Source organism: Sander lucioperca, chromosome 9 (assembly GCF_008315115.2).
Source record: "Sander lucioperca isolate FBNREF2018 chromosome 9, SLUC_FBN_1.2, whole genome shotgun sequence".
NCBI classification, from domain to species: domain Eukaryota; kingdom Metazoa; phylum Chordata; class Actinopteri; order Perciformes; family Percidae; genus Sander; species Sander lucioperca.
In genome coordinates this window covers 9395324-9416489 of record NC_050181.1, presented here as the reverse complement: position 1 = coordinate 9416489, position 21166 = coordinate 9395324, and the positions used below count along the sequence as shown (strand labels likewise).

Here is a 21166-nt window from a genome sequence, read left to right as displayed (position 1 = left end):
CATTATAAGTTTGCAGCTGTCATTGTGTTCATGTAAATATCAATCTACACATTTGTGAATATTTTTTCTGTAACTTCACATTCAGAATACAGGTGTGTGAACATTTTCTACATGTGCAAATTTCAACTTACAAGTTCAGATTTATTTTACAAGCTCTCATGTTTTTTTTCTTTGTATGACTTCAAATTCAGATCACATGTGTGTGAATATTTTTTACAAGTGCAAATTTTATTTTTACAAGTGCAAATTTTAACATACAAGTTCAGATTTTTTGTTCTGCAAGTTCTCACATCGTATTCTACAAGCTCTCCCATTTTGCACCATATTTACCTTCATAGGCAGCTCAGTTTGGATTTACTGTTTGTGTAGTTGGCTATGTTACCTGATGAATGTGTAAAATATATAAAGAAGGTGACTTTTGTTTTATTGTTAGCCCTTGTGTGTGTTGCTGTTCTGTCAATTCTATTGTGTGGCAAATACTGAATTTTTTTTCCAGTTTTAATGCTTTGTTTACTCCATTTCTGTGTTTACATTTTGATGCTATATGTTTATGGCACATTGGCAGTACTGTGTTGTGTTGTTGCTGTGTGTTGGGGATTATTGAAAGGTCTGTGAGAGCAGTGAGAGGTTTGAGTTGTTTTTTCTTTTACCTTTATTGTTTTTTATTGCTTTCCGTTCTTACATTAGCATATTTAATCTAACATCAGGACATTTGTCAGTATTCAGTATCAAGTTGTAAACAGTTGACAGTACATTGGGTGTACTGGGTCATTTGTGTTTATGTGTGCTTTACCGTCCCTAGTTGGATATTGTCTTCAGAACTCATCATTGTAAGATTTTGAGGTTAATGTTGTGTTTTATTTCAGTTGAAAACACTGCTGCTGGAGTACCTGCAAAACACAATACACAGAGGCAGTGGACCAAAGAGCCAATAGCAGGTATGCAAAGACGTGAGCTCTTTATTGACTTATGCTTCTTCGTCTCCTGTCACAGCCGACTTAGTCTTTGCCTTGCTGACTGCAGGTGTTCTGTCTTTACTGATGTTCCTTGCTTTTTATGGCGTACCAAGCATGTTATATGTTTGGCTGTAACTTGGTTTAGCTGCTATAAGGGGTGGACAACGGACAACAATAATTTAAAGTGAAATTGTTTTTTAAGGGTTAGGTTAACAGAATGTCAGAATATGAATATAGGGAGAGCTGGTATGATATTATATTGGATGGCATATTAATGCCTGGCCAATGCTGTTATGTGATGTTTTTCAACTGTCCTCACACAGCAGTTCCCTGTGATTCCTTTTGTTAAATGTTTGTGCTTCTTGTGGTGTTTGGTGGAAGTGACATTATTGAAAGACTAGCAAATAAGAGATTTGTAAGCAGCTATTATAATTAAGCGGTAGATAATTGTCAACAGTGGCCATGTTACTCAAGACGTGTCAGTTTGCAAGATGTACTGTGTATTGTGCAGGATGTATTGCCCTGTGCTTAGGCTTCAGTCTGTATATTGGTGTGCTGCTCTGTGCTACATTTTTATTTCTTTTAAAAGATCCATTTATAGCTCAGTGATTGGAGTTACTGATGATGTGATACAGTTGCACTTCACAAGTGTAAGAGAAGAAAGTGCATTGTATAATTATGCAAGGTGTTGCTGAAATATAGCATCTGTACTTACCATAATACTCATTGGATGAAGAGACTCTAAAAATGAGATTTGTGGCTGCTGGCTCTGTAGGTACCATGTTTCAGGTATAATCAGGCTTAAATGTTTTATCACAGCAGTGAGACCGACAGATGCTCCAGCAGCTGTGACATTACTATCTAAGGATTCTAAAGAAGCGGTGGAAGGTATGAACCTAATGTCTTACATTACCTAACTATATGCAACACTATTTTAATCAGAAATGTACTCATCCATGTGATGGTATTGGTTGCCATTTTCCACTGTGCTACTATTTTCTTTGTTGGACACACTCTTGGTCATGGCACTGTCTGTACGATTTTTAAGGTACTGCTTTTCTTGTTGCACATTGCATGAAAATACATATCATCTGAAAAATCAAGTGAAGAGCCTTCAGCACTGTCAGTTCAGAAAAATGGAAATCAAGTGAATATGGTATTGTGTGTGGCACATTGCTTTTGGTTTGTTGTCTTGTTCAGTCTGTTGCTGAAGGTTTTCCACATTGTGTAAGTTGAACTAAAATCTACATTATAGGTCTACAAATAACTTCAGTTACAGCAGATAAGTCAACCGCATCAGCAGTGACCTCCAAAGTTGAACCTGAGAAGCAGGAATCCAAAGTTGAAGGTATGTGGTAGTGGTGTAAGAAACTCCAACAACACAGTTTACACTGAGTGTTTTAGGAGGTTTCTTGTATGCTGGAGGTTTTGCCCGAACACATGCTGTGATAGCATATACTACACGTCCAGGTTGTTATGCTGTGACATAACTTCCTTGTGTCTTGAGGGTTTTGTCAATAGTCTGGCACAATGGTTCTTGTTGGCTGAGGAGTTGGAAATTGCCTTTTGGCAATTGCATTTAATTGGAGTCCATCAATCCTCACTGTTGATTTAATTATTGTTGGTGTTTTTTTAATAAATTGGGCAGCATCCTTTTTTGCTTCATTCATTGTAAATTGCACTTTTATTCTTATTCTTGCATTTGTGCTTTGTATTTGAGGTCTTATTAACTGATATAGATCTGCAGAGATTGAAAAGCTTGCTGTTTCTGCAGTCACCCTAAAGCCAGATCCTACAAAGCTAGATATTAAAGGGAAAGGACAAGGTAGAAGTTTTGTGGCACCTGCACATTGTTTATTCCTCTCAGTTTTGTTATGTTTCCTATGTGGATTGTTGTATGCAGTGTATTCAGTATGGCTTGTTGTTGCTCACTTTGTTTTTACCTGGGAATTCCAGATTTGCTGTATTCTGGATTGTTGTTGTCTCCCGATAGGAATAATTAAGAGCTCTGTTTGACAGATCTGATATATGCTTGTTTTGAATGGGAGTAGGGATCATTGGCCTGTTACATCAGTATTGCTGCGTGTCTATGTGTGTGAGTATATAATAAAGCAGCCATACATTTTGCTTGTTTTATTTTCTGTTTTTACTTTTGCAAAAAATCATAAGCTCAGTTGGGTAAATTGAAAAATTAGCATACATTTTACGCTGTAATCTTCATCTGGTATCTAATTTGAAAGCCTGTGAGTTACACACACATCAACACCTTGTCTAATTCATTCAATTCCCAGTTCTTCCAGTCATAGTCATTCGAGACCTGGAGAGCCAGGAGGCTGAGGAGGGAGCTAGTGTCACTCTGCACTGTGAGCTTTCTAAACCTGGACTCTCTGTCGAGTGGAAGAAGGAAACTAAAGTCCTGAGTTGTGGAGAAAAGTACCATATCAGACAAACAGGATTCAATTATGAGCTACAGATCTTCGCTTTGAGACCTGGAGACACAGGAAGCTACTCATGCTGTTTAGAGGACATGATAAGCTCTGCCTCTCTTGTAGTAAATGGTAGGATGGAGACCACATCATCGTCTCATGCTGTCTTCTTCTTCTTCTTTTGAGTCTTTCATTTCATTCTAAAACCATTCTTTCTAATCTCACTCATTCTTGAACATGTACGGTAGATTACAATCTGGTTATTTCCTTTCATTCATCAGCTGCTCCAGTTATTTTCACAAAAGAGCTTGAAAGCCAAATGGCTGATGAGACAGAAAGTGTAACCCTGCACTGTGAGCTTTCTAAACCTGGTGTTCCTTTGGAGTGGAGGAAAGGACAACTTGGTCTTTGTCCTTGTGCGAAGTATGAAATTAGACAAACGGGACATCTGGCTTCACTAGTAATTCATGATGTAGACCCAGAAGATGCTGGCAGTTACACATGTGACACTGGTGTCTGTCAAAGCATTGCACAACTAGCTGTGAAGGGTATGCTTGCTAAAACCTGTTCTTTGTCGTGGCAAATTATTTTACTAAATACTTAATTGTCTAAAAGACCTATTACTGTAAATATTGAACATTGATTAGAGTTATATAAAAAATAAGCTTGTATTTTATCTAATCTTAGTTAATGCTGGTTGATTTCCTCCATCTCCTACCCCTGCAGCCCAGCCTGTCCTTTTCAAAACCCTGCTGCAGAACCTTGAAAGACAGGAAGGGGAGAGCGCTAGTCTTCGCTGTGAGACCACAAAGCCAGGAGCCAATGTTGTCTGGAGGTGTGGTGATAGAGTGCTGGCGTCCAGCAGCAAGTATCACCTGAAACAGGAAGCAACCATAGTCGAGCTTGTCATCTATAAACTGCAGGGAGCTGACTCAGGAGAATACTCCTGTGATACAGGCAACCAGAGGACTTCAGCCGTCCTCATTGTGCAAGGTAGGAGCTGTCTATTTAAGACCTTTTAAGTCCTTTTCATGCACCCTCTGGAGTCACGTCTTTTACTTGTCCTACATCACTCCAACAATTGAGCATTAAGTGCATCAACCTTTCATCTGGAGATCCTGTTTGCTGTCTTCTTGACTGCATTTAAATGTTCTTCACTGTTTTCAAAGCACTTGTAGTTATTCACACAAATACTTTTCTGTTGAGCTTGATCAGTCATCTCTTCTCATCACGTTTGCCTGTCTGTGGTCTATCTTCACCAACATTAACACACCCTTTACTGTTTTTCTTCACTTGCTACTCAAAATGACAGCTCAGGAGAAATCTTTATATATTTAATCACACTTTGATCACAGTCTACACAACTGGAACTATATCTTTGTCAAGATCTTCACACAATATGTAACTATTCTGCTGAAATGTATTTACCAAACAGAGGTCGAGGTTAACATACTGAAATTCTTGGAGAGCTGCGTTGTATATGAGGGTGAAGATGTCCGCTTCGAATGTCGGGTTTCTCATGAGAAGGCACCTCTGGCCCAGTGGAAACTCCAGGATGTCCCACTACAGAATAATGAAATGAACCTGATCAAGTCTGAGGGCCGGGTACACAGCCTCACACTCAGAGGCGTCACTACAGCTGACTCAGGAACAGTCACTTTCACAGTGGGTAACCACACTTCCACTGCTTCTCTAACAGTCAGAGGTAAGGGAAAAAATACATTGTATTTCTCGGGACAGAAATAATACTTCCATAACATTTGGACTATTCGTTTGTCTATATCATCTTCCTTGTGAGACACCTTCCTTCTATCTTTTCAGAAAGCATGCCAAAACATGGATGCTTGTGATTTCTTCTTCTGATGCTCTCTTTTCACTTTATGACTTGTTATCCATTAATCTACCATTAATCTATCCCACTTGTGTATTTGTATTAAATCTGCACTTTACGTTATATTCCGTCATATTTCTACAGTTTATGCATGTTCACTCCTCTTCCCATTGAACTTGAACTAACATTTCCCATTTACCTTTAAATGTAGTATCCAAATTTCATATTGGTCATGTTGAGCAATATATTTCCTTGTAATTCTTGCTTTCAGTAAGTTTTCTGCACTTTTTTTTGACTGTACACTTATTCAAATAACTTTAAAAAAAATTCACTCAGTGATTGACAACATGCTATATTATTCAATAATTGAAATTTTTAATTGTTGTGAAGGTCCTGGAGGACTAGGTGTTTAAGATGCTAACGAATGTAGTCACAACGTCCCAGATTCGAGTCCTGCTGGGAAAGCTTTGTTGCATGTCATCCCCCATCTCTCTCCCCTCATTGCCTGTCACCTCTTTATTGTTCTCCCTACAATAAAGTGGAAAAATTAGAAAAAGTATTTTTATTCTTCAGATTTTCAATAGTAAATTTTATTTTATCTTAGCACATTTCCTCTGAGTTGATTTATGGTGCTCACCAACACAAACATGTATGTACTTGGCCATTTAATGATTCCCCAGATTCCATTGTATTTTGAAACAGCCAAATAATTTGTCTATGGACGTATGACTTGACGAATTTGATTGCTGATTTTTTTCTGATTCAGTATTTCAGTGTTTTACCTCAAACTTTAAAATGGAGCATATATAAACCAGTGACCTTGACTCTTTTCGTGCTCTGTTTCAAGCTTCTTGTTGGTATGAAATTGGTAGAATTGTGAGTATAAATAATGTTGCTTATGAGTAAAGTGTGTTTTGTGGTGGCTGTGTTTATCCACAACACTTTTTAAATTATTAATCCTAATTAATAATGGTCTTTCTGGCAGCCGCACCTATACTATTCAAAAAGGAGCTGGAAAGTCAAGAAGCCACTGAAGGAGACAAGGCCACCCTGTCCTGCGAGACATCCAGCCCTGACTGCAAGGTGACCTGGCTGAAGGGCTCAATTGTGCTCACCCATGGGGAGAAGTACACTATGGAACAGAGAGCTATCACTCACATCCTGGTCATACACAAGCTGAATGTGAAGGATAGTGGAGAATATACCTGTGATACAGGGGACAAGAAAAGTACAGCTACCCTGACTGTGAAAGGTAACCGAGCACAGCTTCATCTCATCTATGTCTCTTGTCTCCTCTTGTCTTCACCCTTCCTGAAGTTAATTTTACATTCATCCATCCCATTAACTAGTGAAGCAGATTTTCTACTCAGCATTTATTTCTCTTGGATTTCACAGTCTTTGAGTGATACGTGTGATGCCTTAGTTGGCATGTAGTTTGAGTTTTGCTTAATTATCCGATGTTGGCTACACATTTGTAGTCTTTTTTTACTGCTTACTTTATTACTATTTGTCAGTCATCAAATTACAGATATAGTGAATTGATTTTAATGAAGGGTTGTTCAGGTTTGTTTGGTTATTAGATGTCATTAGAATGGTACATGTCAGAGATGTGGCATGAGGTAGCAAGTAAGTATTCAAATTAGATTCTTGGCCATGGATACACCTTCTTACTGATGCCTTCTGGAAGCTCAAGAGATCTGATCACTGACCTGCCATCATCCCCTTAACCCTCAGAGCATGTGCGCCTCATCCGAGAACTCTGCGATATCACTGTGACCACTGGGCAGGATGCTGTCTTTGAGGTTGAGTTGTCACATTCAGGCATGACAAATGGGGAATGGTGGCTTGGAGACAACCTCCTCCAGAATAATGACCTAAATCAAATGAGCAGCCAGGGCAGAGTGCACCGTTTGACCCTGAAGATGGTGACCACAGATGAATCAGGGGATGTTGCCTTCGTGCTGGGAGAAGAGAAGAGTGTGGCTTGTCTTCTGGTGGAGGAGAAACCCAAAGGTAAAGGAGATGACACGGTCACTAGAGTTTTACTGCTCACATTCATCTCTATCCACCACCAAATAGCTTTGTCTTGGCAAATGGAAATAAGCTGGCATGATTATTTATAAAGAAATGCTAACACAAATATTGTAACTTAAGGAGATAAACTACTTAAAACTGAAAATGTTAAGTATTTCTCGCAGATGCATTGCTTTAAACAAGTAATTTATTAAATGTTACCGTTTTATAGGTTAGTTTGTTTGCTTTTTTTTACAAACCTAAAGTGGCTTTATATTTCTGATATAACTGTCAGGTGTTTATTCACTATGCTGTAAAATTTGTGGCAGCATATAATAGTCCCTGCATGCATCCATTTATTTAGTTCATTAGCTATTAATGCCAGGGCTGTAAAGAATGGGAAAAGGAAAATCTGTATATAAATGCTACCATTACTAAATATAGTTTCGGGTTTCCCATATTTACAGTGCTAATACTAGAGAAGCCACACAACACTGTGGCAGTAGAGGGCGAAACTGTCACTCTGGCCTGCACCATCTCTGACGCCAATGCCACAGTCACCTGGATCAAAAACAACACGGCCATCCAAGCGGGTCTTAAGTATGACCTGAAGAACAACGGTGCATTCCACCAGCTTCGTATCCACAACCTGGTGCCTGAGGACTCAGGAGTGTACACCTGTGACACTGGAGATGCACAGTGTGACGTCACCTTGACTGTGGAAGGTAAAGAACGATGGCACCTTTTTAAAAAAAAAAAAAAAAAAAAAAAAAAAGTCTCTCTTCTGTTGATCAGATTCAAGAATGTGGACCGAGATAGGATTGAAATAAACAGCTGAAATATTCTTGAACTTCCACTCCCTCAACCACACCCAGTCTGGCATCACTCTGCATCAGCTAAACGTTTGTCTAAAGTCCCTCAGAGATGTTTGTCTTGTCATCTCAACTATCAGATGCCAAACTTTCCACCTCGACATCTGATGCCAAACTTTTCCATTTTAAATTCTTACCAGGTGCCCCAGTGTTTTTCCATAAAGAGCTCAAGAACCAGGACGCCATAGAGGGGGATGATGTTACCCTATGCTGTGAGCTTTCTAAGCCAGGTGTTTGTGTCGAGTGGAGGAAAGGAGGCATTGTCCTCCAGCCCAGTAAGAAGTGTGAGATGAGGCAGGAGGGGTGCATTCAAGAGCTCTGTATTCGTAACCTGGAGCCTGAGGACAGTGGCTACTACACCTGTGATGCAGGAGACCAACTGACCACAGCTTCTTTGGCAGTGCAAGGTAGCCTATTTCAATACTTTTTTTGTCTGTCCTCAGGTTTACTTAAAGGGTATTAGTTTAATTCTTACTGTATTCTACAATGTATTCTTATAAATAGAATAGTAGGTGTGTTGCATGGTGTCATTTTTCGTTAAAAAAGTTGATATAATGCTGATAATGAGGAAGTTAGAGGCTCAGTGTATGTATGTGTGTATTTTTTCACTCAACAGTGAAAGAAGTCTTCATTGTGTGTGGTCTTAAGACCATCGACGTCTTTGTTGGGGAATGGGCAACCTTCTCTTGCCAACTGTCTGGTAGGGCACCTGGCAAGGTGCAGTGGTGGCTGGATGGCACCTTGCTGGAAAACAGCCCCTTTAGTGAGAATGGGCTGAGCCACGGCCACATCCACACACTCACCTTAAAGAACCTGGCCACAGATGATTCTGGCACTGTTACGTTCAAAGCTGGCAGTTTAACATCAACAGCCAAGCTCTTAGTTAAAGGTATTATATAGATATAATCAATAGAGACTGAGATAAGCAGTATCTTGTTATAGACCCTGCAGAATTTATATTCTACATTTCAAATACTGCCAACACAGTGGCCCTCATTTATGAAACGTGCGTACGACCAAAAACAGGCGTAGGACGGGCGTACGCCGATTCCTACGCAAAGCAAGGGATTTATCAATTTGAACGTGAGCGTAAGCTGCGATAAAATCTCACGTCTGGTCTGAAGTCGTGTATGCAAGTTTTCGAGTCAGTGTGGACTTGCGGTGTAGCATATAAAAAGTTTATCAGGAGAAGGAGAAGTCATCAGTTGATCACTTATCAGCAATGGCAGATATGGCTCTTTTATAAGACCTCTATTCGCCGGTACAACAGTGCACACGTACGCACACGGGCCACGGTGGAGCGCCCCATCGGATTGATTAAGGGCAGATGGCTCATGGTCTTGCATCAGCGGGGGGGACCCTACTATACACGGCAGAAAAATTCTGCAACATTGTTTTAGCCTGTGGGGTTCTGGAGCCAGATGACCCGATGCCCAGAGAGCAGTGTCCAGCACAGCCCCAACTGGGGGCTATACGAAGGAGACAGGATATTATTCCTCGCTTTTAAAAGGTATAGTGTTATGTTTGGCAATGATACTCAATACAGGAAACATGACGATGCACAACATTTATTTCTGCCATTGACCGATATATTTCGGCTTGTTTTGGAGGAGTCAGGGTCAAGGTGGTGGTCCAGCACGGGGGGCGGAGGACACACGCTCTCCCTCACAGTTCTGACTCATGATAAAAACACGAGTAAAATAAAAGACACTGCATAAACTCCGCTACTATGTGTTTATTTAAATATACGTAAACCATGTAGGCCTAAGAGATTGCAATATAAGCCTGTATATTACTATGGGGACTATAGCATACATATGTCAAGGATGTATAAATTAAATAAACTTCAGCTGGAGTCCGATTTACCACGGAAACACTGTTCACTGCATCAGTGATCTCTTTCCATTCCGCATTATTTCTACAACCTTAAATACCAGTTTTCAGGCTGACAAAACTACAAACGTTAGTGCAAATGAACCTGAGATATCAGGGTTTCAATCTCCACCTCTGAAAAGTGCCGCTTCTTAGCCGGATTACGTCTCACCATGTCGTAAATTGTAGGGGCGAGGCCTCAGAACCGAGAATATATTGGGGCGTGATATTTAAATTACGATCGTTTCCAGCCGCTGCATTTATCAATGTACGACCATTCTTACGCTCTGATTGGTGTGATACGAACGTTTCATGAATCACACGTGAAGCCTGTCGTAAGATGATTTCTGCGCTCATATCTGCGCTGGTTTCTACGTTAGTTTGATAAATGAGGGCCAGTATGTGTATCTTATTTTAAATCCAATGTTGTGTTGTTGTCATTACAATGTACAATTGAAATAACGGCATCATTTATCATAATTTTGAATGAAATAGTATGCACAGGAGACTAAAATGTACCAAATCTTCTTTTCTATTGGATTGGCATTAACCAAATAAAATTTGGTGCAATTCTTCTTGAAGAATGTAAGTAAATATACCATGAATTATGTTTTCTGCAGGGTTCCATTAATGGTTTGAAGTTCATGAATAGATTAATGGTGTATAGTTGTACATTTCAGTGCTTCATCATGCATGAGCAGCATTGTTTCTCATTTCATTAATAAGAATAATAATGCGGTAGAGAGTTCCATGCTGTATGCTTTGATACAACCAAAACATACAACTGGGTGCAGCACCACAGCAACCTTTTATAGTACAAAGTAGCACCTAAACATATAAAACTAGTCAGATGAGTCAGTGGAAAAAATATCAGTCAACATTATATGTTTTAATTCAAACAGTCCCTCCTATGTGCTGTATGTTGGGCTGTTGAAATAATAAATCAATGATAATCACGATTATGTTTCTCACTTTTGAGAAACATAATGAATTGTAAAGGACAAATCTTATCATCAAAATAAGGTGTGGCATGTCTTCTTGAAAATATAAATACGATTGGACAATTGCACATGTCAGCCTTTCTATGCGGAGTTTGCATGTTGTCCTTGTGCTTGCGTGGGTTTCCTCCCGAAGTCCAAAGACATGCAGGTTAGGTTAATTAGCTATTATAAATTGCATGTACATGTGAATGTGAGGATGGATGGGTGGATGGATGGATGGATGGATGAATGCATGCTCACCTATGTGTCGTTACATTGCCCAGCTACAGTCAATGACCATTAGCGTGTGTAGCAGGTTACATAAACACTCACTCAGCTGTCAACTGTTGTCTTGTGAGGAAGTTTGTGGTTTTCTCTATGAAGTATTAGTCTCTGCAAACAGATTCAAGGCTGTTATTGAACCCAGGCAGAACTAATCAGACAAAAATGATTGTTCCACATGCAGTCTTTGTGTTTAAACACCTTTGGCTCCGCGGATTACCCATTGGCTTCATTTGTCACGTCTTAATCATCCCCCACCAGTAGTTTTCCTGACGGGTGGGTCAATCTCTATTGTTAAAGCTAGCAGTCCTGGTGGCTAACTGCGAGCTGCTGCTTGTTCACTGACGTCTCCCTGCCGTTTCGCAATTTCCTGTTCAATGTTTATGCACCAGTGTAAAAAAAAATCATATAAATGACCTCTTAAGCAACTCATTCAGAATTCCCTCTACCTTTCTATCCAAAACTTCTATTCAATTTGCTGGCATCATTGGCTCCATTTGGCCAAGTCTAAAAGTGTCGCCCGATCAAGGTACAGTATTTACAAACAACGAGCAGTGCCTATTGGACCTATATTCATGGATTGTGAATGATCGGGCCAGTTTCGTCACTGGCAGATCTTCAGCATTTCCACATTGTCAGCTGAATTCAGAGATGCACTGAACACTGCTGAATGTTAATCTCCTTTAACTATGCAGTGAAAGTGCTGTTTGGGAAGAAGAGATTAGTTGATCACAGCATGCTGGAAACATACGTCTGTGATTTGGGATCCCTTGAGTCATTGTTTCAGACCATGGGCCCTGTTTAAGTTTAATAGTAGAAGCTAAAAGCATGATCGTGATTATTATATGGTTCAATGTGCAGCCCTAAGTTCACGTTCCTTGGTAATGTAAATAATGAATAATAAACAAATTAGGTGATTGGATTCATTAGATCACATCCAGTGGTTTTGGTGATGTTAGGAAAGTGCTGCTCCACCCATCCATGCAGGCCAACCTTCCATTTACCTCCACTATTCCATCCCACCAAGCCCTGCCCCTAACCTTCAAGCACTAAAACTTCTAACCTCCATACACCTACCTTATGAGTTTGGCATTCCTATCCACGTATCAGCCCCTCCTCTCTAATCAGCTGCCAGCACGTCTTGACCCTTGATTGTGACCATTATCCTGAATTTTGACGGTTGGGCTTTTTGACCCCCTAATGATTTTTTTAGAGCTCACATAGGACAATAAAGTGGTCAAAGCGGGCATTATATATATTTTAAGATGCTGTTTCAATGGCACATACAATTTGTACTGGACAATCCACAAAAACACAATAATATCATTCACACATGAACATCACTTCAACATGCTTTTGGGGGTTATAAAGTCCATACCTATGTCATTCATCATGCGGTGCACTTATCTTTATATCTAATGGCCAAGCCCTGAACCTATGACCCCTGACCCCAACCTCAGATCCCACAGTTGAAGTGGTGAGCGAGATGGAGGACCTTCGGGTGCTCGAAAACCAACCAGCTGAGTTCATCTGCCAGTACTCTAGGCCAGTCAAGGCTCAATGGAAGAAAGACGGGCAGCCATTGCAGCCTGATGGCCGAAGGGTGGTAGTGGAGCAGGACTGGAATGTGGCTCGCTTGTACATTAGCCGTGTGTCCGCTGAGGACAGGGGCACATACTCCTGTGAGACAGAGGGGACCTGTGTGGTCGCTTCACTTTATGTGGAAGGTGAGCTTCCCTCCACATGGAAAGAGCATCAACCTCTAGGGAGTCTCCTCTGCTCCCTCATATCTTACAGTTACTGTATGTGGCCAGATAAATTGACCAATTACCTTCACCATCATAAAGTTTGTGCCCTTTGTTGACAAATCCCAAATTACGTATTTGACTTCCTAAACATTGCCGTCTTCTTAAAATCTTTTTTTATCGCCCTTTCTTTCTTCATTTTTCCATTTGTCTTGTACAGGCAAACCCATTAACATTGTCCAGGGCTTGGAGAATGTAGAAACCTTTGATGGAGGGGAAGCGCTGTTTGAGTGTGCCCTCTCTCGTCCTGAGAGCAAAGATTGCCACTGGCTCCTTGATGGAAAACCAGTGAAGGAATCCCCTAATGCTGAGATTGTGACATTTGAGAGCGGTCGTCGTCATCTGCTCCTGCTGAAAGAGTTGCGAGTGAAAGACAGTTGCACAGTTACCCTCAAAGCTGGCACAGCATCCACATCTGCCCAACTCTCTGTCAAAGGTGAGACATGCTAATGAACACCCACAGAAGTTGTATTCGTAGCATTATCTTGCCTGAATTATGCATTCTAATGTGACAACATTTTTTTAAAATGTCTTACAAGGCTGGCAGCTGGATGTTGTGAAGGGCCTTGAGGACAAGGTGGCTGCAGTGGGAGAGAAGGTTGAGTTTTGTGTTGAGCTCACCGAGCCTGTCCCTTCAGCAGAAGTAGCCTGGTATGCTAATGGAGTTGAGATTAAGTCCAGTGACCTCTGGGCTACGAGGGCTGACGGCTGTTCTTATCGTCTTGTCCTGAGAAAGGCACCTCTTTTGCCTCAGCAGGAAATTACATTTGCTGCTAGAGATGCTCTCTCTTTGGCCAAGCTCAAGATCATCAGTAAGTGTTTGAAGAAGCTATGTAGACTTTTCTAATTATGTTTTTTAATCTTTAACTTTTTGTATCTTATTTTTAAAGCCCTGTGTTTTTAGGATGCAAATTTGTTAAAGTTGAATTTACAGAAAAATCTGAAGAATACACACATAACCCTGGTTTTCTAAGTTATTATGCTATCATTCCACCTACCAGGTATTCCAGTTATGTGTTCTGCGTTGCACCTGTACTTGTAACAGGATGGAGCGATGGTCTTGATACTATAAAAACAGCGTTTGACTGATAAACATTGTAATCTGTGTAGTTCTGATTATTGTTCATATATGCATGTAACAGCTGCTTCTTTCCTTCCCAACAGCTGTACCTGATCCTCCAGAGGACCCAGAGGTCCTCAGTAAGACAGACAAGTCTGTCACCCTCTCTTGGTTCACTCCTCTACATGATGGAGGGAGTCCCATTCTGGGCTACAGGGTGGAGATGCGGCTGGTAGACAGTGCTCTCTATCTTCCATGTCATTCTGAACCTGTGTGCAACACAGAGATTGTGGTTGAAAATCTTATCCCAGGGAGTGGCTACAGGTTTAGAGTGGCAGCCATCAACAGAGCTGGGATTGGAGAGCCTGTTGAATTGCCCCAGACTGTGCAGCTTGGTGAGTGGATGTGTGTGTTTTTAAATGAAATAATTTAGTTGAGTGTGCTTGTTTGCCAAGGCATTTGGCTTATAAATGCTTAGTTAACTAAACTAGTTTTACACAGGATGGAGATATGAGATCAAAACCCTTTCAGAAATTAATTGATACAATTTGGCTTAGTTCAGTGTGCAATTATTTACCTAAAATAATAACATTTATCGTGTGGTCATATATAGACAGCTCTACAAATTTGCAGTGTTCTACCAGATGAGATGATTATAGCAGTGTAGAGAAATGTATACGTTTACTAAACTGCTTTATGATGTGTGTTTGTTTCCTCATTGTTACACAGAGGCTCCCATTCAGCCACCAATTTGCCCAGGTAAGACATTGTGTGTTTGGTGTGTAGGTTTTTTTGTATTTATCCTGCAAGTTCTACTGTGGTTATACACCTCTGCACATGTATCCTTCTCAAACTAAATTTGAAGCCATCAGGAATGTCTTGCAGGCTAAGTTGGAATAAGTAGAGTTTAAACGATAGGGTCCAGCATCACAAGTAGGTTTTGTGCTGTGTGGGTACTGAGAGTAACTTTTATAACAACATAGTAACACTGAAACCATTATTGTGGTTATAGGTATAGAGGCAAAACAGGTTGAGACTGAAATGATGGGACAACCCAGTCTGCCTCCAGAAGCTGCTGAAGAAGGTGATGTCCATGAGCTATGGGAGGAATCGGCCAAGAAACGGCGCATGAGTCGAGAACCCACTTTGGACCCCATCACTGAACAACCTGAGGAGGATGGTAAAGGTGGTAAAAAAAAAACAGGACAGAAAGAGCTGAAGGCCTCAGAGAAAGTGGAGATAAAATCAGTTGAGAAGGAGCAGGCCATTGCGTCTAAGAAGCAGACAGAGTCTAAATTGTACACCAGCTCTGAGGATGAGTCTGTTCCTGGGGGTTCATCGCTTGTCTCCTACCTCAAGAAGAGCAGCACGTCTACTGTTACAGCGACCAATGAGGCAGAGACTCTGACTACTGAGAGGTTCTTTGCACATTTCCAGATGACAGAGCAGAAAACAGTGCAGCAGACTAAAGTGGAAACAAGCACAATTCAGCAGACAGATGCAAAACAGGTGTCTACAGGGGAGAGTAACATCATGGAGATCAGTAAAGAGGATGAGCCTGAGCTCAGAGATGCTGCCATTAAGATTCAAGCTGCCTTCAAGGGCTTCAAAGCCCGCAGGGACATGCGCCCTGTCTTTAAAGAGGTATTTAAAGACCAGACCAAAGAACCTAATGACACCATACATCTAGAATGTGTGGCAGAAGGTAAACCTGATAAGGTGCGGTGGCTAAAGGATGGAGAACCACTGACCGATGGCAAGCACCACCATATTGATATCTACAATGACGGTACTTGCTCACTGGTCATCCCTGCCATCACCACAAAGGACACCGGGGTTTACATTTGTGAGGTCACCAACAAGTTTGGAGTTACTTCTCATAGTGGTAAGGTCACAGTAGGAACGGCGAGAGAATCATCTGGGCGACGGCCACTGACCGTGGGCTACAGTGCCGACAGCGAGCCCGATAGCTCCTCAGGAAGTGAGATGGATGAGTCACTAAGGCAGGCAAGCAGACGTCTCCGGCGCCTGTTGCGCACACGTCTCCCTCCAGATGTTGAGGAAGAACAATTTCTCAGCGCAGATGAGGGAGACCTTGGTCCTCCAGATCCCCACTCTTACCGGGAGGACAACAGTTTCATCTACATTCGCTTTGACTCAAGGGCAGAGGCTGAGGTTGCCTCAAAGAGGTTCCAGGAGATGTTTACAATCCGTGGGGTTCCTGTGGAGACCACCATCCTGGAGGCAGGGCCTCTCAAAGTGGAGCTACGAATTAGAAAGATGGGCTACACGCAAGATGGTACACAGACCCCCACACAAGATAGACAGCCTCCTGCCTTTATGGCTGGAGCACCCGGTAAGAAACGCATGGAAGTGGCTGTTAGGATCAATGTACAATTTGTATACACTTTCTAAATCATCAATAGATAACTTTAAAAATGATCAGTAGTGTGACAACATCATGTATATTTTTTGCAAAAATCTTCTTCATCATACAAGGGAAGACTGCCATGTCTGAACAATTCAGATGTTCTTCTACTTGCATTATTTTGCTCACTAGTTTACCAATTAGACATACTGTATATGCACATAATTTAGTTGTTGAAGAATGCTTATCTGTAAAATAAAAGTGATGTACATAATGTGATGTCAGCCTTCTGTTTATGTTGTCATTTTTAACTTTTTTATTCTCTGACTATTTTCTCTTGTTACTCAGCTGCCCCAGTTTTCTTGACAGAGCTACAAAGTCAGGATGTTCCAGATGGTTATCCAGTCAGCTTTGACTGTGTTGTGATTGGCAAGCCCCCTCCAACCGTTCGCTGGTATAAGGACGGAAGAGTGCTGGAGGAGAATGACCATTACATGATCAATGAAGACCAGGAGGGCTGCCACCAACTCATCATTACCACTGTGCTGCCCACTGACATGGGTGTCTATCGTTGCACAGCTGAAAACAGCAGCGGCATCGCAGCCACTAAGGCTGAACTCAGGGTTGACAGTGAGTAAACATACATTACATGCACGCACACACTCAAACTGGTTCTCACGAGACTAGCAAAATTACACAATCACATGTACATAGCGACACACACATTGTCGCTGATTTCACTAACACTGTTTAATGCTGTACATTAATCTTTTCCTGCAGTGTCTTGCAGCTCAGATTATGACACTGCTGCTGATGCCACTGAGACATCTTCCTATGTCAGTGCCAAGGGCTACATGTCCAGGTAAATTTACTATGAATGGTGTTTTATGGTGTTGAAAAATATGTGGAAAAATCCATTTTATAATATGAATAAGTACTGAATTCCTGAGGTGTGCTATTCTCCCCTCTTGTAGGGAAACTGAGACATTTGAGTCGGTGGTTGAAGATGATCAGCTACCACAAGTTGTGGATGAGCTTCATGATGTTCATGTCAGTCCAGGTTCACCTATTGCTAAGATGCAGCTCAAAGTAAAGGGTACGTTTTTTTATGATTAACATTTTCAGTTTTATTTATAAAAACAAACAACAACAAAAACACACAAAACAAACGACTCAAGACATGAACAGATCACGGGTGAAGGGTAAGTTCATTAACTAATTCTATTAACTATTCATTTGAGGCAGCCAAATAACAGCTAATTGCAACTCTTAAAAATGAAGTCAACCCACAGAAAATTGCCTATGACTAAGGATTGTTGTTTCTGAAATACCTATCGTCTTTCAGGCTTCCCCAAACCCAGAGTATACTGGTTCAAAGATGGCCACCCTCTGCGACCTTCAGAAAGGATTCTGTTGCTAGCACAGAGAGATGTTCATGGAGTGGAGATCCTGGAGGTGAAGAAAGAAGATATGGGGGAGTACTCTGCTTACATCAGCAATGTAGCTGGTTCTGCTTACTCCTCTGCCCGCCTGATAGTCCTGAGTATGTATGCAAACACCTGGATTGTTGCCTACACAAAAAGAGCACAATAAATTAAAATTGTAATTACTTTGAGCTTAAAAATGTATTGAGATGTTTACAGATACAGTAACAACTGTATTTTTCAACAGGTCCAGGGGAGATGATGCCACAAGATAAAAGAGGTAACTACACGTTTATCCTACAAACTTGGCACAGGCACTTTAGTAGATATAATAATATTTTATAAGTAACTGTGCTTTTGTTTTTACACTATATTTTCACAGACCCCAAGGTGCCTCTGGTGCCACCCCGCTTCATTGAAAGGTTCAGCAACAGAAAGGTGAAACAAGGAGCCAGCATCACTCTTTCTGTCAAAGTAGAAGGTTTGTTTAAGTTACTCTGTGATTGTTTTAACATCCTTTTACGCCTACAGTAATCTATTGACTTCCAAAACGTTTCATCCTGTTTTAAAAATTCTCAATACTCCCTGTTACTTTTTCAGGCTCTCCACCTCCTATGGTCTCCTGGCTTAAGGAGGAATCAATGGAAGATGTCCTGTGGATCAAGCCTGATACCAAGGGATACAAAATAGCAAGCTCTGGGCGCCAGCACAGCCTCATCTTGATGGACGTGGGCACAGAATACACTGGCACCTACACATGCATTGCCACAAATAGAGCAGGACAGTCCATCTGCACTGCCCAACTCGAGGTCGATGACAGTAAGGAAAGCAAAATCATCTAGACACTCTATATATAAATTATATTGACTTTTGAGCTTATTCTTCACCTAGTAGACACTTAGTAGAGTGCAAACTTCTTAAAGTCTTACTTTGTCTCCCGTGTGTGATTGTAATTGGATACGTATGTGTCTACCCCTTTTTTACTAGTACCACAACCAAAAAAAGAGACCAAAGCCTCAGAGTAAGTTTTTCTTTGAGATTTCAGATTCAGAATGTCATTACACATCAAAAAGGCTTGTACAGTACATTTTTAAATACATGCATATGTGAAATTGTAACATTTATTCTCCTCAGGGTTCTTGGAATTACAGTTAGTCCTCCAGAAGAGGAAGCTGGCAGAGGAAAAGGTGAGACATATCACCTTATACACTGGCGTATTGTTTATAGTAGCATATAAAGTATTGTCTGTTATTTATAGTAACATTAATTACGTATTTGTAGTAATAAATACTGCAACATTTATGCTGTTCTTTCTTCTTTTTGTGTCCCTTAAGAGGGTAAAATGCCCTACCTAGGTGAAGTAGGTACAGAGGAATTCCTCATGAAACTCACCTCCCAGATCACTGAAATGGTATCAGCAAAGATTACCCAAGGTAAGTGTATGTTATGGACCATTCTGTCTATGCAATTCAATATTCAATTAGTTGATTTGAATTTGAAAGAAATTCTAGTTTCAGTTTAAAGGTACTTTCTACTAGAAATACTGTTATATTTAATAATGTATATCCAGGTGGCATTTCAGACAGATGGATTAACGGTAAAAAGCCTAACTTGAGTTAATTCAAGTGTTTCGACAAACCAAGTTTAGCGTAACATAACCAGGCTTATTCAAGTCTGGTTTAAACCATGATAAAGCTGTGATTTAGTTGGCATTTGACTGCAGCCCCCATTAAGCTTTGACGGCATTTAGGCGTCCAGTACAGTAGTAGATAGCCCATTGGGCTTATCATATGGACACATAAACACAGGAAGATGTTCCAGCTCTGGACTTTGGCTGTCTGTAAAAAGGTAAACACTAAACCTGCATGTACAACTATTATCCAGTACCTGTGCTCTTGTGGGATGACATATAATTCCATGTAGTGCGAAATTATTAATTCTGTCATAAATGCAGCAAGCTAACTGTGACCAGATAACATACTGTAGGTCAGAGATAGGCAACCAAGGCCATAGATCCCTAAAACGATATACTGTAGGTTTTCTTTCCACACTATACTAAGTGATATAAAAGGTGAGGACGCCTTTACCCAGAGGGAAACCCTATCTCTTAAATCAACCGCTGTTGTCTGTGGTTGAAATACAAATCTGCAGGTTGCCTATCTCTTTGCTAAATTAGACTGAGTAGTAATTTTCTGATACTGCATTTGAGACATGCAGGCTGCGATTAATGGCTTTGCTAGTTACTAATGCTAAAGATGCTGAAAGTAATCCACACATTATGTTGGATACAGTGCTTCAGTTTAGTGTTTGGTTAGTTTCAGTGAATTCATTCTGATTATTCAAGAATTTTACAGTGTTGTTTATTCTAAGTTTTTAAACACAATTCTTGAATTAGAATTCACTTTCCAATAGATTTGAGGATGACACCAAACTTGAGTGTTTCTTCCTTTTCTGCTCTTGTCAGTGCTTGTTTTTCAGCATGTTTTGCTTTATCCATGAGTATGTCTTCTCATTGCTTCATACAGACATTTCTCTACCACCTTTACATTCATCAGTTTAGAAATCCAACCAATTAAATGCTCATCCAATCATTAATTTGTTATTCAGACAGCTTACAGAATCAGGAAGTGCTCCAGTGGATGAAATCTTGGCCCAAAACTACCAGTATGTATCCCAAGTGCTTCAGCTTCACAATTAATATACTTTTCCCCCCCATTGAGTTATGGATACAGATGACTTGTGGAAACAATTTTTGAGAGTCCTTTTACACACAGGATAAACAAACACCAACAACGTCATACATTATGTTTGAAGGTGCAGCCACAACAGTTTCCTCTTTTCTTGTGTTAGCATCATAATTGTTAAAACGTCTAATTGAAATGGATTTCAACATGATTTTTAAATGACTACGAAGTCTCACCAACTTATAGCTGGAATACATGCTCACCAACAGACATGAATGTGGAGAGCTCAGATAATAAGCGTTATCTGTACTGTAGCTTTTTCTTGCATGTTGCCACAATACTAACACACAGCAAAGCATTTATAGTAAAATGATTGTTGTGGAATTTTTTTCATTTTTCTTTTCTTTACATTGCGAATAAATTATTAATAATATAATAATAGTAATTATTTTGAACTAAAATCTAAAACGATATATAGGGGTAGTGTTCTAAATGTTTGGATGAACATTACCAAGTAAATAAAGCACCAGTAGATGCCAGCAAAGTGTCAGTTAGTGCTTTAAATGTGACTGGTCTTGCCTCAGCAAGGCTCT

At 40.5% G+C, this 21166-nt stretch overlaps 1 protein-coding gene across 13 annotated transcripts in view; it reads left to right on the top strand.

The window, feature by feature from the left end:
• obscnb (obscurin, cytoskeletal calmodulin and titin-interacting RhoGEF b) overlaps positions 1–21166 on the top strand; it is a 60021-nt gene that overhangs the window by 32087 nt on the left and 6768 nt on the right. For 7 of the 13 annotated variants that reach the window (XM_036005280.1, XM_036005283.1, XM_036005282.1 and 4 more), the window contains 27 exons: positions 867–938; positions 1776–1844; positions 2230–2304; positions 4109–4375; positions 4818–5087; positions 6199–6465; positions 6948–7226; positions 7694–7951; positions 8239–8505; positions 8715–8987; positions 12693–12959; positions 13198–13473; positions 13577–13849; positions 14202–14492; positions 14827–14856; positions 15110–16453; positions 16814–17095; positions 17246–17327; positions 17440–17561; positions 17811–18008; positions 18137–18169; positions 18272–18370; positions 18490–18708; positions 18877–18910; positions 19024–19076; positions 19224–19322; positions 20497–20553. In XM_036005280.1, the coding sequence (XP_035861173.1) occupies positions 867–938; positions 1776–1844; positions 2230–2304; positions 4109–4375; positions 4818–5087; positions 6199–6465; positions 6948–7226; positions 7694–7951; positions 8239–8505; positions 8715–8987; positions 12693–12959; positions 13198–13473; positions 13577–13849; positions 14202–14492; positions 14827–14856; positions 15110–16453; positions 16814–17095; positions 17246–17327; positions 17440–17561; positions 17811–18008; positions 18137–18169; positions 18272–18370; positions 18490–18708; positions 18877–18910; positions 19024–19076; positions 19224–19322; positions 20497–20553 (5856 nt within the window). Of the gene's footprint in view, positions 1–866; positions 939–1775; positions 1845–2229; positions 2305–3247; positions 3515–3663; positions 3931–4108; positions 4376–4817; positions 5088–6198; positions 6466–6947; positions 7227–7693; positions 7952–8238; positions 8506–8714; positions 8988–12692; positions 12960–13197; positions 13474–13576; positions 13850–14201; positions 14493–14826; positions 14857–15109; positions 16454–16813; positions 17096–17245; positions 17328–17439; positions 17562–17810; positions 18009–18136; positions 18170–18271; positions 18371–18489; positions 18709–18876; positions 18911–19023; positions 19077–19223; positions 19323–20496; positions 20554–21166 lie in introns of all 13 variants that reach the window. The other 6 variants (XM_036005281.1, XM_036005289.1, XM_036005291.1 and 3 more) reach the window with 4 other exon arrangements.